This window comes from Coturnix japonica, chromosome 1, assembly GCF_054131305.1.
Source record: "Coturnix japonica strain WE chromosome 1, WE-NBRP24, whole genome shotgun sequence".
In the NCBI taxonomy this organism is placed as follows: Eukaryota; Metazoa; Chordata; class Aves; order Galliformes; family Phasianidae; genus Coturnix; species Coturnix japonica.
The window spans coordinates 79,981,844-80,000,862 of record NC_140663.1 but is presented as its reverse complement, the minus strand read 5'-3'; the positions used below and the strand labels follow the sequence as shown (position 1 = coordinate 80,000,862).

General features: G+C 39.8%; 1 protein-coding gene across 2 annotated transcripts in view; it reads left to right on the top strand.

The window, feature by feature from the left end:
* Positions 1-19,019, top strand: part of MYH15 (myosin heavy chain 15) — a 46,919-nt gene that overhangs the window by 13,757 nt on the left and 14,143 nt on the right. For both annotated transcript variants that reach the window (XM_085546329.1, XM_015877821.2), the window contains exons 9-30: positions 415-507; positions 1,616-1,679; positions 1,774-1,872; positions 3,308-3,411; positions 3,840-3,978; positions 4,555-4,673; positions 5,692-5,841; positions 6,262-6,432; positions 7,112-7,291; positions 8,527-8,659; positions 10,260-10,327; positions 11,692-11,779; positions 12,001-12,118; positions 12,350-12,473; positions 13,140-13,276; positions 13,659-13,914; positions 14,348-14,590; positions 15,207-15,383; positions 15,894-16,039; positions 16,611-16,701; positions 17,398-17,787; positions 18,866-18,992. In XM_085546329.1, coding sequence (XP_085402455.1) covers positions 415-507; positions 1,616-1,679; positions 1,774-1,872; positions 3,308-3,411; positions 3,840-3,978; positions 4,555-4,673; positions 5,692-5,841; positions 6,262-6,432; positions 7,112-7,291; positions 8,527-8,659; positions 10,260-10,327; positions 11,692-11,779; positions 12,001-12,118; positions 12,350-12,473; positions 13,140-13,276; positions 13,659-13,914; positions 14,348-14,590; positions 15,207-15,383; positions 15,894-16,039; positions 16,611-16,701; positions 17,398-17,787; positions 18,866-18,992 — 3,217 coding nt within the window. The remainder of the gene's footprint in view (positions 1-414; positions 508-1,615; positions 1,680-1,773; positions 1,873-3,307; positions 3,412-3,839; positions 3,979-4,554; positions 4,674-5,691; positions 5,842-6,261; positions 6,433-7,111; positions 7,292-8,526; positions 8,660-10,259; positions 10,328-11,691; positions 11,780-12,000; positions 12,119-12,349; positions 12,474-13,139; positions 13,277-13,658; positions 13,915-14,347; positions 14,591-15,206; positions 15,384-15,893; positions 16,040-16,610; positions 16,702-17,397; positions 17,788-18,865; positions 18,993-19,019) is intronic.

Sequence of the window (19,019 nt, the reverse complement as noted above, 5' to 3'; positions counted from 1 at the left end):
CTCCCAGTATTCCAGGCATTACAAGTTCCGAGTGCTTTCAAAACCACTGCGTTTCAATGTAGTACTTGTCACAGTCTTTAGCAGCCCGTCTCCTCTAAGTGTTCAATGGTTGTCCCCAGAGACTCCATACTTAGCACACAGGAAGACATGGTGATGCCATTCATGTGCAGATGGTATAAATTATCAAACCTAAAGCAAAGCAGCAAAGAGCAGCTGAACATCTGAGGTCTTTCAAGCACTCCTAGTTGGCAGTTGTGGTGTTAAATCACTCATGCTGTGCCACCCCTCTGGTGTGGCTAAACCATTGTGCTAAGGAGGCTTTCTATCAGTAAGAGAAGGCAAAGCTGAGTTGTAGAGGCCAGCTGAGTTTGTGGGCACTATGTTTCTCAAGAGTATTTCAATCTTGATTTCTAGGGAACCTTGGAAGATCAAATCATTCAAGCAAACCCAGCCCTAGAAGCTTTTGGAAATGCCAAAACCCTGAGAAATGACAACTCCTCACGTTTTGTAAGTCCATAACGTAACATATCTTCAACAATAATCAGTTAATTACTTAATAAGATCTGTCATAATCTTTTCATAAATTGCTTCTAATTTTGTCTGCTAAAATGGTTGGGTTTTCTTCATGTGGAAGGAATAACAAAGTAAAACATGACTAGGAAAAGCTACTGAAAGAAGTAAAGAGAAAAAAGACCTTCCCACTCTGCAGACCCCAGTAAATGGCAATTCTCCTACCTTTGGTCCATGCTACCTACCTTTTTGTCTCAGTAAGCTGCCTTTGCTCGTTCTTCAGTGTGGTCATAAGCTTGGGCCTCTCTCCTTGTTTCCATTAGACCTACAAGAGATCAGTCTGCTGGGGTTCCCTTCCCCTGTCACGTTTGGTTGATGTTGGTTCAGAGGTCCGAAAGGTGTTGAATGAAGGATGATTGCCTGAGTTTGTAGCCCATCTTTTCCCTAAGAAATCTGATTAAAAGTGAAATTGGAAGGGGTCATGTAGAGAATCAGAGACTGTAAGCATCTGTGGGAAGCTACACAGTTGGTGTAAGTTTTCCAGCTGGAATGCAAATTAACTTCAGAAAAGCTGATGTCTTTGAGTGTGATAAATAAGATGAAAACTGGTTTGATTTAAATTAATTTAGGGGGATGAATATTCAAAATTAACAGGCAAATCAGGGTAAATAGCACAGCACGGTTCTGACTAGGCAGACCATAAAAGTCAGGATTGCAGATTAGGGAGAGTCAAACAAAACATTAAAAAAAGAGAGAGCTAGAGTGGCTGTATGTCCTTGCCAGGCTTATTGGCTTACTGTTCTAACTCCTGCATTCCGGCAAAGCTGCAACATGAAACTGGAGAACGTGTGCTTTCCCAGGCTTTCAGCCTGTCTGAAAGGTGCTCAGTTATCCTTTCCCCACAAGCCAATTACTCAGCTGTATGTATAGACCCTGGCTTGGAAAATTATTATATCACTGTTCGGTATTTATCATTGGAAATCTGCCTGAGCAAAGCTAAGGAGTTAGCGTAAACTAATTCTTTGATCCAAATGATTGCTTTCTTATAACAACTTTGTTCCCCTCTCTGTATTCACTAATTAAAATATTCTTGTGTGTGAATTAGGGTAAATTTATCCGAATCCATTTTGGAACCACAGGCAAGCTGTCATCTGCGGATATTGAGATCTGTAAGCACCAAACTCTCTCCTCTTTTAAAAAATACAATCGCTCATATGAAAACTTAGGGAACTTTTCTCACTGAATTTCTTACTGTGCAACTAGATTTACTGGAGAAATCCCGAGTGATTTTTCAGCAACCGGGTGAGAGAGACTATCACATCTTCTACCAGATCTTATCAGGAAAGAAACCAGAGTTACTGGGTAAGCATTTCATGGATACACAGCTTTTAAGAAACAGCTTTTAGCTGAATAGAGTAGCTGAAGAGAGGCCAGGTAGTAAACTTGTGTTCAGAAAGGCCCTTAAGCTTCCACTTCTCAGATCTGAACCTCCACTCACAGACATGCTCTACTTAAGGTACTGATTCAATGGCAGCAACAAAAGAAATTTTTCTCTGGTGTACTGATTCAAGTGCCCAACAAAGTGAGGCGACTTTACACATTAGAACAAGGGAATTCAGTGGGACTTTTAATATGTTAACATTGTACAGTTGAAAACCACCACATTAAATCTGTGCAATTCAAGCTCTCAAAGTAGCTGGAAAAGTTTACTCTTCCAAAAACACTGGGGACATTACAAATTTAAGCATGCTGATTTTATTGTTGCTGTTCCAACACATGCTAGAAAAAAGCAGGGAGTGAATGAGGTCTTCCTGTTCCCATCTCCTCATGCTTTGAATAAAACCTTTTGGAAAAAACCTCATTTAATTAGCATGTTTATCTAACTCTTGTATTCTGAGAAACACATCTAGCACATCTTGTAAAAGGCATTAAAGAGTCACTATATTGCCACATTAAACTTCTGATAATCTTATCCTGGCAGTGTGTGGTCAAGTCCCTGATCCTCTTAGCTTGTATGTGGCCTAATTAATTATGGGAAACATTTCAAGGAAGTGTTGCAATGGGACTCCTCTGTTAATCCCTGTGCTGGGATGATGTGGTCCTTCTCATCAACTGTCTGTATACTCCACAACAGCACACACCTTTCTGGCCAGCAGGAGCATGTTTGCAGGCTTTTGAAGAGACTGAAACCAATGGTAGCTTTGTTTTGTAGACAAGAAGTGTGTCTTTGTACATCAGTGCACAGATATCTCAGCATAGACACATAAATATAGACAATGAAAATGTAAATAAGTGAATGCATATCATATTGACTACATGGCAAACATACAGACAGAATGTGATTATATATATGCATATTAGCAGAAGTATTTACACACATACTTAGATATGCATGCACGTGCATATACAAATTGACATCTAACTTGGTCAAAGCTTTGTCTGCTAGTATGGCTGAAAATTTCAGTGGATTTAAAGAAGCAGGACTCTCCCTGAAGTGCTGGAGTTGTTTTCTAGTTTTCTAGATTTTGTGATGTGAGGGAAAAGGAAAGAGGAAAGAAATAGAGCCACATCCAGACTTCTGTTCATTGAGAGACAAGAATCTTTCTCTAAATCTTGGCCTTTGGACTGGAAAAGTAGAGTGAAAGGGTTTGTTGCTGTCACACAGTTATAAAAAGCATTGCATTCAGGTTTGTGTAAAGACAAATGTTGGTCAGATTTCATCCTTTCAGTCTCTGTTTTTTTCCGGGGGGTATATCCTGAATAGACAGTACTTTTGATCTTGTCTGTTCTTTTACAGATATGCTACTGGTCTCCACCAACCCATATGACTACCACTTTTGCTCCCAAGGAGTAGTTACAGTGGACAACTTGGATGATGGAGAAGAACTGATGGCAACAGATGTAAGCCTGTATTGATTTGACTCAGTGGTTGGGTGGGTGTTAGGATAAAAAGCAATAGCAGAAGCCTAACTTATTCTGCTGAAACTACTGGAATAAAATGGAAGCAGAAATGGGTCTCAACTGCATTAATACCATGAAGCATAAGGTCTGATAAACTAGGATGCTTTTGATTCTGGCCTTGCCCCACATAATGTACAAGGCCTTGATGTTCTTATAATTTTGATGTTTAAAACTAAATAAATGTGAGATGTCCCCTTGCTTCCCTGCTACCGCTGAGTCGTCAGGGTATTCCAAGGGCTGCTGGGAGATAATGCCCCTGGGCAGGTTAATAATACCTGCCATGCAAAAGTAGTTTTTAGGACTGAAAAAAACCCACTGTCATTGAAGAGTCATATGACAAAATATCAAATTGTTTTTTTTTTCCACAGCAAGCTATGGACATTTTGGGATTTGTGCCAGATGAGAAGTCCGGTGCCTACAAGCTCACAGGTGCCATTATGCACTTTGGGAACATGAAATTCAAACAGCGACCCAGAGAAGAGCAGGCAGAGGCTGATGGCACTGAAAGTAAGAATCACACCTAACATTGCTCCTTTCATTCAGAATGCTGGTATGTATCATACACTGTATTCAGGAAGAAGCAGCCCATTTCATTTTACCTTGCACAATGTAGCCACTGATCAGCCAAAAGTGCAGTTCTTTCATCTCTAGCTGTGGTTTGAACATTGTCAAGTAACACTGCTTAGTAGAAGGTGAATAGATGCAGTCAGACCGGTGCAATGAAACTCCATTTTGTAACTATTTGAACAAAATGATTGTACGAAGTTGTTGCCTTAGCTTTCTCTTTTACATTTTCAAGTCTCGCCTTTTTGCATCCTCCAGCACCCTGAATAGTATTGATTGAATTGCCTATATCCATTGTGAAGATATGTTATCTTCCCTATGCGGCAAGAATTTCTAAAGTGTGTTTCTAGCTGACATCTGCCGTGGGAAAGAACACGGGCACATCCAAGATAATGTATTACAAAATTAGCAAGGTCTTAGCTTCTCTTTGGAAGTGGACGTACTAAACAGTTTTTCTTGGCTAGGGATGTTGTCATGTAGCAGCTCACATCCAGCTAAAACCTTGTTTCTCTTGATCAGGTGCCGACAAAGCTGCCTACCTAATGGGAATCAACTCCTCTGATTTGGTTAAGGGTTTATTACACCCTAGAGTGAAAGTTGGAAATGAGTATGTGACCAAAGGTCAAAGTGTTGAACAGGTAAGGAGAAACCATCATAGTATTTGGATACTCATTACAAAAGCCTTAATGCTTCTGCAACATCTCAAAGATTGAAGCAGCTGCTAGAAGCATTAGCATATACGTGCCACTTGAATATTGGATCCTCTAGTGCCTGTTTTCTTTCTGCATCCTTTCACTTGGGCTAACAGACAGTGGAAGAGCAGGAAATGGGTAAAGAGACTAACAAGGAAATAGTTTGTCTCTTTACTATCAAAAGCACTTCTTTTGATTGATTATTTTTCTGGTGCACTTGTAATAGCCACTTAAAGAAATTAGGTGCAGTAAAAGCAGTGGGAATTGGTATCTGGATTTATAAACTCATTCATTATTCATGTAATTTTAAGTTCTGTGTGACCTCAGTCAGCTCATGGCAATATCCACTTGAGTACCATTTAATTTAGGAAACAAAAGTCCTTGGGTTGGTACTACTGCAGGCTACAGCAGTACTTTAGAGGATGCTCCAGTTTTTTGATTACAACAAAAATTGTCCAAAGATAGACTAAGGTACAGGCTCAGTTACTAGACAACCACTGGAGAGAGTAGGTTTAGGTGTGTATACTGTAGACTAAAGAAGAAAAAATGGCAGTTCCTTTTAAAATCTCCTGCCTTAGCATCCTTCCAAATTAGAAGCAAATGCTAACTAGTAACATAAGCACAGACGTCCACTATGGCTATAGCAGTTCTGGATATCATGGCTGCCATCAGGCTCACAAGGTTTTTTCATTACAGTTAAAGAGATTAAACCATTTGCAACCTTCTGTTTAGCTCTTTCCCAAAAGGTATTTACTAGCATTTTGTGTACACATTTGTACATACGTGATTGAAACATGCATAACAGATAATGAGAGAAGCTGTACTCTATTAAATATGCTTTGGCAGTTACAAGAAAAAACTGTGATATTTGACTTAAAATAGAGATTGGAAAGGGCTGCACTAAAATTCATGTGTTCCACAGTGAACACTTGTATGTAGTTGTATTTTGAAATCTGTATTTTAGGTTTTGTATGCTGTTGGGGCCTTATCCAAGGCAGTGTATGATCGGATGTTCAAGTGGTTGGTGGTCCGTATCAACAAAACACTGGACACTAAGCTGCCAAGACAGTTCTTCATTGGAGTCCTGGACATTGCTGGCTTTGAAATCTTTGATGTGAGTATTAATGTGTGAGGACTTGAGGAAAGGACATAAAATTTACAAAGTACTGTCTCTCAGGTGGGCATTTCTTCTAAGTGGACAGGAAGTAAAAAGCTCACATGACAACACTCAGCATTCGGCACAGCTGAAGGTGCCAATGGTCACTGGGGGAGAAGGGAAAGTTAGCCTTCAGGAAACACAACATTCTGCACTATTTGTGCTGAATTTTAGGACAGTGTGCTGTACCCACTCTCTCTTTGAGAAAAGAAAGTACTGCTACTCAACTCTGTCCTTCCTTCCCTTCAGTGTTATGCTTGGTAGTTGCTCAACAGATGGTGTTAAGCTTTTATATGTAACCAGCTTCCCTCTTGCTCTTTCACTGAACCCTCACTGTAGTTAACCATGTACAAATGCTTCTCTTTTTAACTCCTGCAGTTCAACAGCTTTGAGCAACTCTGCATCAATTACACTAATGAGAAACTGCAACAGTTTTTCAATCATCACATGTTTGTTCTTGAGCAAGAAGAATACAAAAAGGAAGGCATTGATTGGGTATTTATTGATTTTGGCATGGACCTGCAGGCCTGTATTGATCTAATTGAGAAGGTAGGTACAGGGTCCTAGGGTGTATTTACTGAATATTTTTTTCCTCGTGATGTACCTCTAGAGTTGTCTTCAAAGCTCAGGGAACAGAGCAAGATAAAAAGCAGGATGAGTTTCTCACCATTCTACGTGCAATACGAATCAAAGGAAAATCAGCATTTGTGACTGCTTGCCTTTTATTTCAGTGAGCTTGCCTCACAGAGCCAACAGCAATCGGAAGTTGTACTGGTGTTTTTATGTGTGTGTATGTTGCCATACAGTCTTCCTTATGTTTTACTTCCTCTTTCTCTCTTCCTACTGTTCTCTCATTTATACTGTTCCGCACATGCTTAATGTCAATAAATGTCTATGCCAATAATCCTAGTTCCTCAGTCTGCCTTGTCAAGTCCTAGGAAGTTAGTCCATCTTCTCCTGAAAGATGAATAATAAAATATGACTTGGTCCAATCGTCTTAAAATGTAAACTGAATCATTTCTGGAAGTCATCACAAAGCTTCCAAAGGCAGAAACACCCTATGAAAGCCAAAGGTGTGGTTACTGTCTTAACTCAAAGATTTCCTCCTCAGGATGAGAAGAAATTTTGCAGGCTTAAAGTTCCACTGGATCAAAATTAAAGTCTGCACTTAAAGCTCTTGCAGACAGCCTAAACATTTTCCAACAATGATCTTTTTTTAACTCAACAGCCACTGGGAATCCTGTCTATCCTTGAAGAAGAATGTATGTTCCCAAAAGCTACAGATATGACGTTCAAAGCCAAACTTTACGACAATCATCTTGGCAAGTCACCTAACTTGCAGAAGCCCAGGCCTGATAAGAAAAGGAAATATGAAGCTCACTTTGAACTTGTTCATTATGCTGGCTCAGTAAGTTCCTCTGCTTGCAGGTAGATCTTATATTAGATGGCTTCCAGGTGGGGTTTAGCCCATGATATGCAGTGAAGGAGGGTGGGAAGGCTGAAGGGAGAAACACAGAAACAGTGAGGACTAAGAGCAGATGTCTGCTCTCTCTGCCTAATTATTGCCACGCAGTATGATGCCATCAGCCTCCAAGACATCTGGTCCCTGGTTGCACAAATAAAGGGAATGAACCGAGAGCTAATAACAGTGCTGCTGAAAATACGGTTCATCTTTTTTACTTTTCCAGTAATCAGACTAATGATTTAATCTGTAGCAGCAGCAAACTTTCCATCTTAATTCCCTGCACAAATGAACTGAGCTATCTCTGTCTAAACAAAGAATTTTAAATGAATAAATAAATTTAACATCACTTTTTACTTATGTCAGGACCACTGTATTGGTATAGCCAAAGGAAATGTGGTTGATTTTGCTGTGAAGGTTTAGTTTACAGGCCTGCTGTTGATGAGGTAAAGAAATACAGTTCAGTACTGTAACATCTGAGCCAAAATTTACCTGGTTTCAAAGCTGCTTCCAGACCAGATGGCAGAAAGAATTTGAGAGGGATATAGGATTACTCATTTTTCTTAAAACAAAACTAGCATTGGTATGGAGGCTCAATACAGCAGAGTTGGAATCTAGATGGTGCTCGTTTAAGATGATTTCTAAGTACAGTTGAACTTTAAGCAAACTCTGTATTTATTATGAGAAATAATGCCCATCTTACTCTTTATCTGCAGATGTTACTGTATTCTGCAAAGAAAATGAAAAATTGCATCCTCGCATGGAGCTGCTAATTTTAAGCATAATATTTCTGTTAAAGAATCTTAGTTATTCCAGTGTAGTATTCTGTTGTGAAGTGAAATCACTACTTGTGTGTTTTATAGTTCAGCTGCTATAGGTAGGGCTCCAAAAACACAGATGATATGGTATATTTACAGCCAGGCATTTGAAGTTAACGAGGACATGCAGGGACCAGAAAGTTTGGAAGAGATGTGAAGGATTCAGATGTCAGTAATTAGGAAGAGATACTTGGCAATTAGAAAGCAAAGAATTGGATGGAAAGTGGTGAAAAACTAAGTGGATGTTCCAGCTCTGAGAGCAACACTTCACAAAATGCCATTGGCTCTGAGCTAAGCAGAAAGAACTGCTGTGAAGGAAAGCATTTGTAACCTCTTGTTTGTACTTTCAATACCTTGCTGCAGGTTCCCTATAACATCATTGGGTGGCTTGAGAAGAACAAAGACCCACTTAATGAAACTGTAGTAGGTATTTTCCAAAAGTCGTCCAACAGGCTCCTGGCAAGCCTGTTTGAGAGCTACATTGGTGCTGACAGTGGTAAGCAGAATTGGCTCACGTGGATCTTCTTTCATTTCTGGAATGTGTGCTTGGAAATATATATAAGAAACAAAACAATTCTATAAGCTGCAATTGAGTCAATGCTAAATGAGGCAGTGACTAGTTATTTAGATGTTAGCAGCATCTGTAGGAGTCTGCCACGCTATCCTAAGTAGGCTATTAACTCAGATTAAATGCTCAATGCCTCTGAGCAATTTTGGCAAGGAAATCTGTGTTGTGAACATTCCAGTGAGTGTTTGGGCATGCAGGTGTTCACATATGGAGGCAAGTGTTGTACAGAACATTCTGTGCACAAAAACGGCTCATGTTTCCTACACTGTAGTGTTCTTTGCTACCCATCCTGAATAAAATAAGAAGAGCAAAGTTTTAGAGAGAAATTTGGAATATTTTGTTGGATTAGTGGTGAGAAAGCAACCAAACATCGCTCCACCTTGGCCAAAGCAGCAGAATATTTTACAAATGCATCTTTCTTTCGGGTTGCTGTCACTGTTGTGGATTTTTTGGTGGATTTCTTTCATTTTTCTCAAGATTGGTGTTTGTCTGAGGATATTATTTCAGCTGTATGTGTTATACAGAGCTGTTTTTTTGGAGAGAAGTAGCAAGCATCCAGAAAATTGATGTTCAGTAAATAAGACCAGAGCGTGTCACAAATATGTGGCTCTTATGTCCTGAAGTTGCAATCACTTACAGCCTATTTATTAGTAACCTCGTCTCCGTAGATGTTATTGTCATGAATCATAAGACACTTGCTGAGGAAGCAAGCAGACTGCAAACTTCATAATGCAGAGAAGAGATGGAGTTGAATATAAATAACAAAAATCATGCCACTAGCAATTTCTTTTAAGTTATTAATGCTCTACTTGCCTGTGGATATTCCTGACTGTCAGAATACTACCTTGCTTTTATTTGGTATCAGGAGAAAAGAGCAGCCAGCCCAGATTAGCCTCTTCCAATCTAGGCAGTGTCAGTTTCAAAAGGGGGGAGAGGATTTTGATAATTGCATCAAACACACTGCACTCTTCACCTCTCCTTTAATGTTGACTGCTGTCGACAAGTGACAGAATGCCAGACCTCCTGGGAATGATCTAATAGTCCAGCGTATGGAAAGCTGGAAATTGCTGTACATTTTTGGGTCTTGCTTGACTCTTGCATTGTACAGCTTCACAAAGGTCATGTCAAAAATTAGCATTCTCTTGGAGGACCAGAGTGATTTTGACTCTGAAGTTTTAAGCAAAATTCAGGCAATGCAAACCTACTGTATCTAAAACTACAAAATAAATATTTATTTCCATCTATTTATTTCTGTCTGGGCAAACATTACTAGCAGTTCAGTGTCTCATTAGCAGAAGGTGTTTGTACAGTACAATGTACAGCGCAGATTGTCACTAAGCATTACTTTTTTTCATTCTGTATCATTTTATCCATGCTTCTGTGTAATACTTGAACTCATGTAGCCGTCAAGTTGTTAAGTGTGCCTTTCATTCGAGGAAGTTGTGCTGCTGGGACTGTCTGTCTCTCATGCCCCCATCTGCACTCTTTATTGAGATACTGATCATGATTTTTACTTTTCTTTTCTTAGCTGACCAGGGTGGAGAAAAGAAACGCAAGAAAGGTGCTTCTTTCCAAACAGTGTCCTCATTACACAAGGTTTGTTTACCTCGCTTCACCTGATGGTTAGAGTTGAGCCAATACTTTTGAAGAAGGATATTAAGGATTGTAATGGACAAAAGAGACTGAAATCCAATATCACAGTTTGATTCTTGGCTTGAGTTACTGGCTTATGATTATTAAGGACCTGGAGCATCTCCCATATGAAGAAAGGCTGAGTAACCTGAGTCTGTACAGCCTGGGGAAATGAAAGCTAAAAGGGGATCTGATAAATGTTTAAAAATATCTAAAGGGAGGTGGGAGGGAAATGGATGAGGCCAGGCTCTTCTCAGAGGTGTGTAGGGAAAGGATAAGAAGCAACAGCCTAAAACTTGAACAACAGAAGTTCTGTACTAAAGTGCAGAAATACTTCATTACAGTAAGGGTGACAGAGCACTGACCCAGGCTGCCCAGGGAGGTTGTGGAATCTCCTTCTATGGAGATATTCAAGACCTGTAAAAATAGCTGACAGATGTGTTCACAGGTGGTAATCCAATAGTCCACTAACAGAGGACACAAGGAGCTGCTAAGTACCCAGTTCACTTTGTCTCCTTTTGTCATCCTGACCAATGATGATAGTATATATTACTTCTAATTTTCTTTCTTTTTCCCATGCTGGAAAAAAAAACTTTCCCCAGAGTTTGGGGATCACTTGCCTGCCTGGGAGATATCAGATTAATCTTAATAAAGGAAAAATGTTTGTCGAAGAAGACAAGAATTTTTTTAAGGAACAGATGGGAAATTTGAAGTGACTAGGCAAAGTTCAAGTCAGTCTTATTAGGTGAAAGAAATGTGATCCTCATACAAGATGGTACAAAGTCACTACACAGGCAAGATGGGATGAAAACTGTTAGTGGGCACTTAAGTGTGAAGAAAGAGTCCTGACGCTTAAATTCACCATAACATTTTATGACAAACCAGAGTTTAACATCAGTGATGTGTTAATTAAGTTAGTCATCAAGGCAGTACAGCTTATTGAGGGTCCTCTTTTATTCATGTACCATCACCTGAAGAATATGTCCTGTAGTTAGTGTAAGAAAAGAAAAATGGCAAAGCAATGGCTTTACAGGAGTGTTCTGTGAGATGATCTTGCATCTTGCTGGCTGTTCACATGCTTTGTGAGACTTTTGGGGCTGTAAGTAAAACACATCTTCTTTATATTTTGCTAAAACAAATGCTGATTCCTACAGTAAAGCTAATTTATGTTTTGATTTATTTGAAATAAATGATTATTTTAAACTTATAATCTTATTGAGAATTACTTAGAGAAATGACTTTAATAAGCTTAACCAAGAAATCAAATAAATAAGTGATAAAAATTCAATGCCATCAAAGCTCAATGTGTTTTTGTATGTCTGTTCCAGGAAAATTTAAATAAACTGATGACTAACCTAAAATCTACAGCCCCTCACTTTGTACGATGCATTATTCCCAATGAATCAAAAACACCAGGTATGGAAAAGAAAGCTTTCTTAAAACCTCAGTATATTTGAACAATGTGATTCCAGTATTTACTTGCAAGCCTCCAAGAATGTATTTGAATGGTGTCTATGTTGTTCACGTTAACCCATAGTGTTGCCTTTTCATAAGATGATGCCTCACATTTTTCAGTTCCCTTGGTGAAATGAAGATTAAGCCCTATGGAAGAGTTTATCTGTGTTTCTCCCCTGTAGGTGAAATGGATGCTTTCCTTGTCTTGCATCAGCTCCGCTGTAATGGTGTCCTGGAAGGCATCCGCATTTGCCGTAAGGGTTTCCCAAACAGGGTGCTTTATGCTGACTTTAAACAAAGGTAATGCAGATCTGTGTTGTCACCTGTCCTGTTCCAACAGACAAAATAAGCAAAGCACGCCTTCTCATTTTTATTGGGGATGTTTTATTCTGTTCTAGTTTATTTTCCATTCCGTTTTCCTGAACGTGGAAGGCAGAACTCTACTCTTGCTTGTGGTTGAGTAGATGCAAATTAGGAAATTAGTCCAGGCCATTATGCTAATTTTACTCATTGCTCCCCTGTTGTTAACAGGTACCGCATTCTGAACCCAGGTGCAATCCCAGAGGATAAGTTTGTGGATAGCAGAAAAGCCGCTGAAAAACTACTGGCATCTTTAGATATTGATCATAACCAATACCGTTTTGGGCATACTAAGGTAACCAGAAAAAAGATCATTAATGAGTGTGTGAAGAGAAAGGCAATGCATCTAATTTGCAGAATAAGGCACTATACAACCTCTGGTCGTGTCAACTAATGAGTCAATAATACAGGAGCTAGCAGTATAGCAGAAGATCAAAATGAATTTTAAACTGTGCTAGAGAAACTTCATTTCTCTAGCTTAATCTTCCACAAAGCTTGTATTACAGCAACAGTACAAACACAAGCAGCTGATATTCCACACTCCTCATTGAAATACTAGCTCGTTTGGACCATGAGGTCAGCTGTAACTTTTTTAACAAAGCTGTGAGACGTGATCCCATTAGCAGGGGCCTGACAGTGGGGAGCAGTGGTTTAGCTGACCTGCACTGAACCCTGTCACAGCTGAAATGTACCATAGAGCGTGTCAATAAAACAGTTTGGCTTATTCAAAACTAGGAAGATGAGACCTGGTTTTAAAGAAACTGTGGAACAGTGCAGTCCCTAATGCAAGTACCTTATTCCTTATTAATGCAAGTACCATCTTACTTCCTTTGCTTAATAAATGTGCCAATTAAATTATCATTTTTCTGAACAATTACAACAAAGTCTGTACAGCTAACTGTTGGTGTACTTTGGAAGAAAATTAATCACTGTCATCAAATGGCATCTGTGCACGTACCAGGTGTTCTTCAAGGCTGGTCTTTTGGGCCACCTAGAAGAAATGAGGGATGAGAGACTTGCAAAGATCCTTACGATGATCCAGGCAAGGGCACGTGGCAGACTGATGAGAATTGAGTTCCAGAAGATAGTGGAGCGCAGGTATGAAGTCACCCTCTTCAATCTTAATGGATAATAGTCATTAGCATTTAATTATATGTTGAGTAGAGCCATTATTACTGTCACTAAGGCTCTAACTAATCCTAGATTAAAGGTTTAACATGCATGTCTGATAAAACCAATGGCAACTGTTTCTTGGTTACCTGAAAATAGGATTTAGAAATTTTTCATGTCACTGAAAATCAAGAGCTACGGGGAACATTTCCTGTATATGTTGGAACCCAGAACAAGTTCCCAATATAACCAGGGAGCAGAGCTGTAAAATCAACTGAGAATGAAAAAACAAACAAACAAACAAAAAAAGGTATCACATTTTCTCATTTCACGCTAAGCAGTAAGGCATTTTGCTTTCTTCCTTAAACAGGGATGCCCTTCTTGTAATTCAGTGGAACATCCGTGCCTTCATGGCTGTGAAGAATTGGCCCTGGATGAAGCTTTTCTTTAAGATCAAACCACTTCTGAAGTCTGCAGAAACTGAGAAAGAGATGGCCAATATGAAGGAAGAGTTCTTGAAACTGAAGGAGGCCCTGGAAAAATCTGAAGCAAGGAGAAAGGAACTTGAAGAGAAACAAGTCTCTTTAGTTCAGGAAAAAAATGATCTGCTATTGCAGCTCCAAGCTGTGAGTAGATGTATACTTATGTATTCATTAGATGTACTTTCAGGATCAAAGGCTTACAGACCATGATGTTATTTCAGTTCAACTAAAATAAGCTGTTGGACTTGTAAGAGTCTTGCCAGAAAGTAGAGTAGATCGAAATTCTCATTCTCTGGTATAAAACTGGGTGGACTAACAGTGCAAGTCTTTACCATAGTTCTGTCCAAGGCAATCACTGTGGCAGTTATACACAAAATCATAATTAGTGAGGCATGCATGACTAGTCATTCTCACCACCCTATTGTCCTGCTCTGTTAATTAATTGTTGGTCCTATTTTCTGAAGTTAAGAGTACAGAATTGAGTAGAGCCTTGATTGGATCAAGCCCTGTGACCACTATACAGGATAGGTGAGGGATAAGGCAGTGACTACTTGACCTCTTCCTTTTGCCACCCTAGGAGCAAGACACTCTTGCAGATGCTGAGGAGCGATGCGACTTGTTGATTAAATCCAAGATTCAGCTGGAGGCAAAAGTCAAAGAGCTGACAGAGCGAGTTGAGGATGAGGAAGAGATGAATTCTGAGCTGACATCCAAAAAGAGAAAATTGGAAGATGAGTGCTCGGAGCTCAAGAAAGATATTGATGATCTTGAAATAACACTTGCAAAAGTAGAGAAAGAGAAGCACGCTACTGAAAATAAGGTACCTGTTGAACTTTGCCATATGTTCAAAAGAGGTCAGGCAGGGATTATATTTATGACAAGATCTACTGGTCTTCTTGACAGCTTTATACTCTGTTACATAGGCCACACTGAAAGATCAATAGACATAGAGTAATTTGAACTTATGTGAGGAAATCTGTAAGTCTGAATCTGAGTTTTTCTTTTTCTGAAATGAGTTCTGCTGCAACACTTCTAAAGAATTATGTCTTGTTTCGGCATTCTAAAGTAAACAATTTTCTGCTGTAACCTTGAGTTCTTCCAGCTCTTTTTCTGAGGATCTCCTATTTTTCCCAGAGAGAATCAAGAGCTGTAATCTACCACAGAAAGAGTAACACTGAAAAAATAATAATAATAATAATAAAGCCAATACCTTTGATATAAAAAAGTTTGCAAAAAGAACTGGCACGTACTGGATCTTCAGCTGGCACTTTCTCTCAAATTGCCACAAAGGGGTGAAGGGAAAGACATTCCTTTCATATCCCTTTCTTTTCAGTGTCTTCTTCCACACACAGATTCACTAAGAGCATTCATTTGAAACAGGTTATGATAATCCTTTTCTTTAGAATCCTACAAATACACCTTCATTCTCCACATAGGTGAAAAATCTGACAGAAGAAATGGCGACTCTTGATGAGAACATCAGCAAACTTACTAAGGAGAAGAAATCCTTGCAGGAAGCTCATCAGCAAGTTCTGGATGACCTTCAAGCAGAGGAAGATAAGGTCAACACACTGAGCAAAGCCAAAGTGAAACTGGAACAGCAAGTGGATGATGTAAGCTGGCTTGGCCTTCATTTTTCAGCATGCTTGTTTGTCCAAACACTAACAGTTTTCATGAGTCTGAAATGTCACAAAGCTTCGTCCTTTCAGAGTCAGTCACATATTTATAAATGCAGCTCTTGTTGAATTGTCTGTAAAAAGTAAAATGACACGACAACATGAATCTTACCTGCATGCTCATGCCTCTGAAAGGAATGTAATAAAAAAGGGAAAATCTACTAAGTTTGCATTTGCAGTGTAACTTGACATGCAAACAGAACTTTGCTTCAGGGAGAACTAACTGCAGTGCTTACTCAGACAGCGGTTAGCAGGGACTAGTCCTTATACTTCTTTAGCTCATACGTCCATTGGCTGCCAGAAAACAAAAACACACAATCATATGCCTACACTTATGTACTTCTTCAACACTTGCTAGGGCTCAGAATGAAGATGGGTTTAGTATGCAACTGACTGTTGTAAACAATCTGTGTTGAATATATTTAATGAGTTCCTTTGTGCCTAAAGCTTGAGGGCTCTCTTGAACAAGAGAAGAAAGTGAGGATGGACCTAGAAAGGGCAAAACGCAAACTGGAAGGAGATTTGAAGCTGACTCAAGAGAGTGTCATGGACTTGGAGAATGATAAGTTGCAAATGGAAGAAAAGCTGAAAAAGTAAGATTTTTTTTCTGTTATACTAAATAAAGCATAATTACTACTGTCTGATGTATTCAGGTGTGTCATCATGGCCTGATGGTGGCTTAAAGGAAATTCCATCACAGAGAAGAGAGTGATGGAGAGGAAAAACACTGTTACTTGTTTGCAGTATACCTGAAACATCAGAATTGATTAGACTTATCAGCATTAAATATATATATATACATATGGTTTGTGTTTATTGCTTACAGGAGAAAGGAGTCTTCTAAAGAAGTCATTCCTCCTAACTATAAGAGTACTGTTGAAAGGCCTAACTCAATTAAGCATATTGTTCCTTTGACCATGAAAATAACATTCCTCTTTATGACATAAAGAACAAAAAATGTAATTGCACAAATACTTGCAGAGTCTTGACTTGGAAACGACTGCTAAGACAGTTATGTATTTTCTTGCATATGGTGATACACAAGGATTGTTTTCATTTTTAGATGCATTAGGAGTTTTGTTAAACAACTCTTTAAAAACTGCATGAGCCTAGCTTTGAACTGTGGAGAAAACTGTCACAGTGGGATTTTCCTTTCCTTGGCAGGAAGGAGTTTGAAATGAGCCAACTGAATTCCAAGATAGAAGATGAACAAGCTATTGTAATGCAGCTGCAGAAGAAGATTAAGGAGCTTCAGGTTTGCTTGCTTCTTTCTCATTTCTCTTAGGACAGACCTCCCAAGGCTGGATACAACTTTGGGCAGCCTTTTCTAGTGGAAGGTGTTCCTGTTCATTACAGAGAGGTTGGAAATGGATGGTCTTTTAGGTTCCTTCCCATCCAAGCCACCATATGATTATCTGCCTCACTAAAGGGCTTTGCAGAGATTTTCACAGCAAGCTGCCACTCAGCTTTGAGCCCCACAGTAGTGCAACTCCAATCCATTTTCCCTCAAGGAACTTATTCCACAGGATGTATGACTGCAGAATGCTAGTAGTTTCAGGAAAGGCAGAAAGGCTTACAACTCCTAGAGAGAAGTTACTTCTGTCGCATAGCTCTTAGACTGGAAGCAAAGAGAACTCTTACGGTTCCCCTCAATGGCAGACAGTTTTACTCCTACTAAGAAATAACTTCTCTCCCATACTTGACCTACATGTAAAGTACATGACAGAATACAAGATGAACATACTTTACCTGAATGTCTTGAACTAAAGCTTGTGGGGAAAATTGTAGAACTCATAGAGCTATTTACTATGAGAAAGGTGTCTTGCCCTCTGGTTCCTCTATTGTAAAGTGTTGGGTTGGCAGAGAATTTCACTGTTTGTAACATGCTTCAAGGTTTTCTGCTGGGAACCATCTGGAGGGTGACTACAGGGTTCTCCTCTCTCTTTCATAGGCTCGTATAGAAGAGCTAGAAGAGGAGCTGGAAGCAGAAAGAGCTGCTCGAGCCAAGGTGGAAAAGCAGAGATCAGATTTGGCCCGAGAACTGGAGGAATTAAGTGAGCGGCTTGAAGAGGCTGGGGGTGCCACTGCTGCCCAGCTGGAGATGAACAAGAAACGTGAAGCTGAGTTCTTGAAGCTGCGGCGTGACCTTGAGGAGGCCACGCTGCACTATGAAGCCACAGCTGCTGCTCTGAGGAAGAAGCATGCAGACAGCGTGGCTGAGATGGGGGAGCAGCTGGACAACCTACAGCGCGTCAAGCAGAAACTGGAAAAGGAGAAAAGCGAGCTGAAAATGGAAGTGGATGATCTGACATCCAACATGGAGCAAACGGTTAAGGGAAAAGTAAGGGTCTTGAGACTTCCCAAACCCCCCAGTGGTCATGTGTAGCCAAGGCTTGTCTAAAGGCTTCCCAGGACAGCTGGTAGGGCTGGCGTGTTTCAGGAAGTTGTGTCTTGCAATCTGGTGGTGCTTGTGTGTGCTGTATCGCCCCTTTCCCAGCTGGTGGTATAGCCCTTCTCACTTGGAGACAGGTTAGCAAATGAAATGACCTAACTCAGATGTAGTACGTCCTCAGTCCCAGACATATCAGTTCTTCATATATCTCAGAGAACAAAACCATGCCTGCTCTGTGAAACTGAAGACAGGATTTCAGTATTCTGAGTACAAGAAGGCTGACATCAAACTCAGTTTATGATAAATAGCAATTACAGCAGAATCAGTAAAGCAGTTTTCACTGGAGATGATTTTCCCATCTAACACTTGTGATGAAGCTTATGTCTGAACTTCATAGGCATATGGTTGGTTCTGGAGGTCTTGCAGAAGTATTTCACTTCAAAACACAGTTAAGGAAAAGCAAAAGGGGAAGGTGTTCTGATGGGGGACCTCTTCCTGGAGCTACAGACAGGATTTCTATTCCCAGTTCACTGATGTCTTCCAAAGTGACCTGGCAGTTTTCGTTATCACAGTTCCAGTATCCATGTCTTTAAAACAGTGACAAAATGCACACACACAGAATGCTCTGATGAATGAGATTATTTCTTCTTGATTACTTTTAAAACTGAGCCAAATCTCAAGTTCTTTATTCATGTTCCAGGCACTCAGTGTTCCTGTATGGTGCATTTCACTGTTATTTTATTTGGTGGAAAACAGAAAAGTAGTATTTTCTAGGTCAGATTGCTCTTTAAACCAGGCCTACCAAACATGATATAAGAGTTCTTGCTGTAAAGCTTATGAAGATCAGGCCTTACCCTCTCATTATCATTCATTACATGCTGGTGGTGGAAGAGATATTTGTGTCTTTGTTAGCTGCTGTTTATTGGAAAGGGGCACACACAGAAAAGCCTGTTTCAAAGGCTACAGCTTTCAAATGGCTACTTGGAGGCTGCAGCTTTGTACATCTCTTCTCCTGATTCCCATCTAGGCAAACGCAGAAAAACTTTGTCGCACTTATGAAGATCATCTGAATGAGACAAAAACTAAACTGGATGAAATGACTCGCCTCATGAATGACCTCACTACTCAGAAGACCAAACTCCAGAGTGAGAATGGTATGTGTAGCATATGAGCGTTCAATC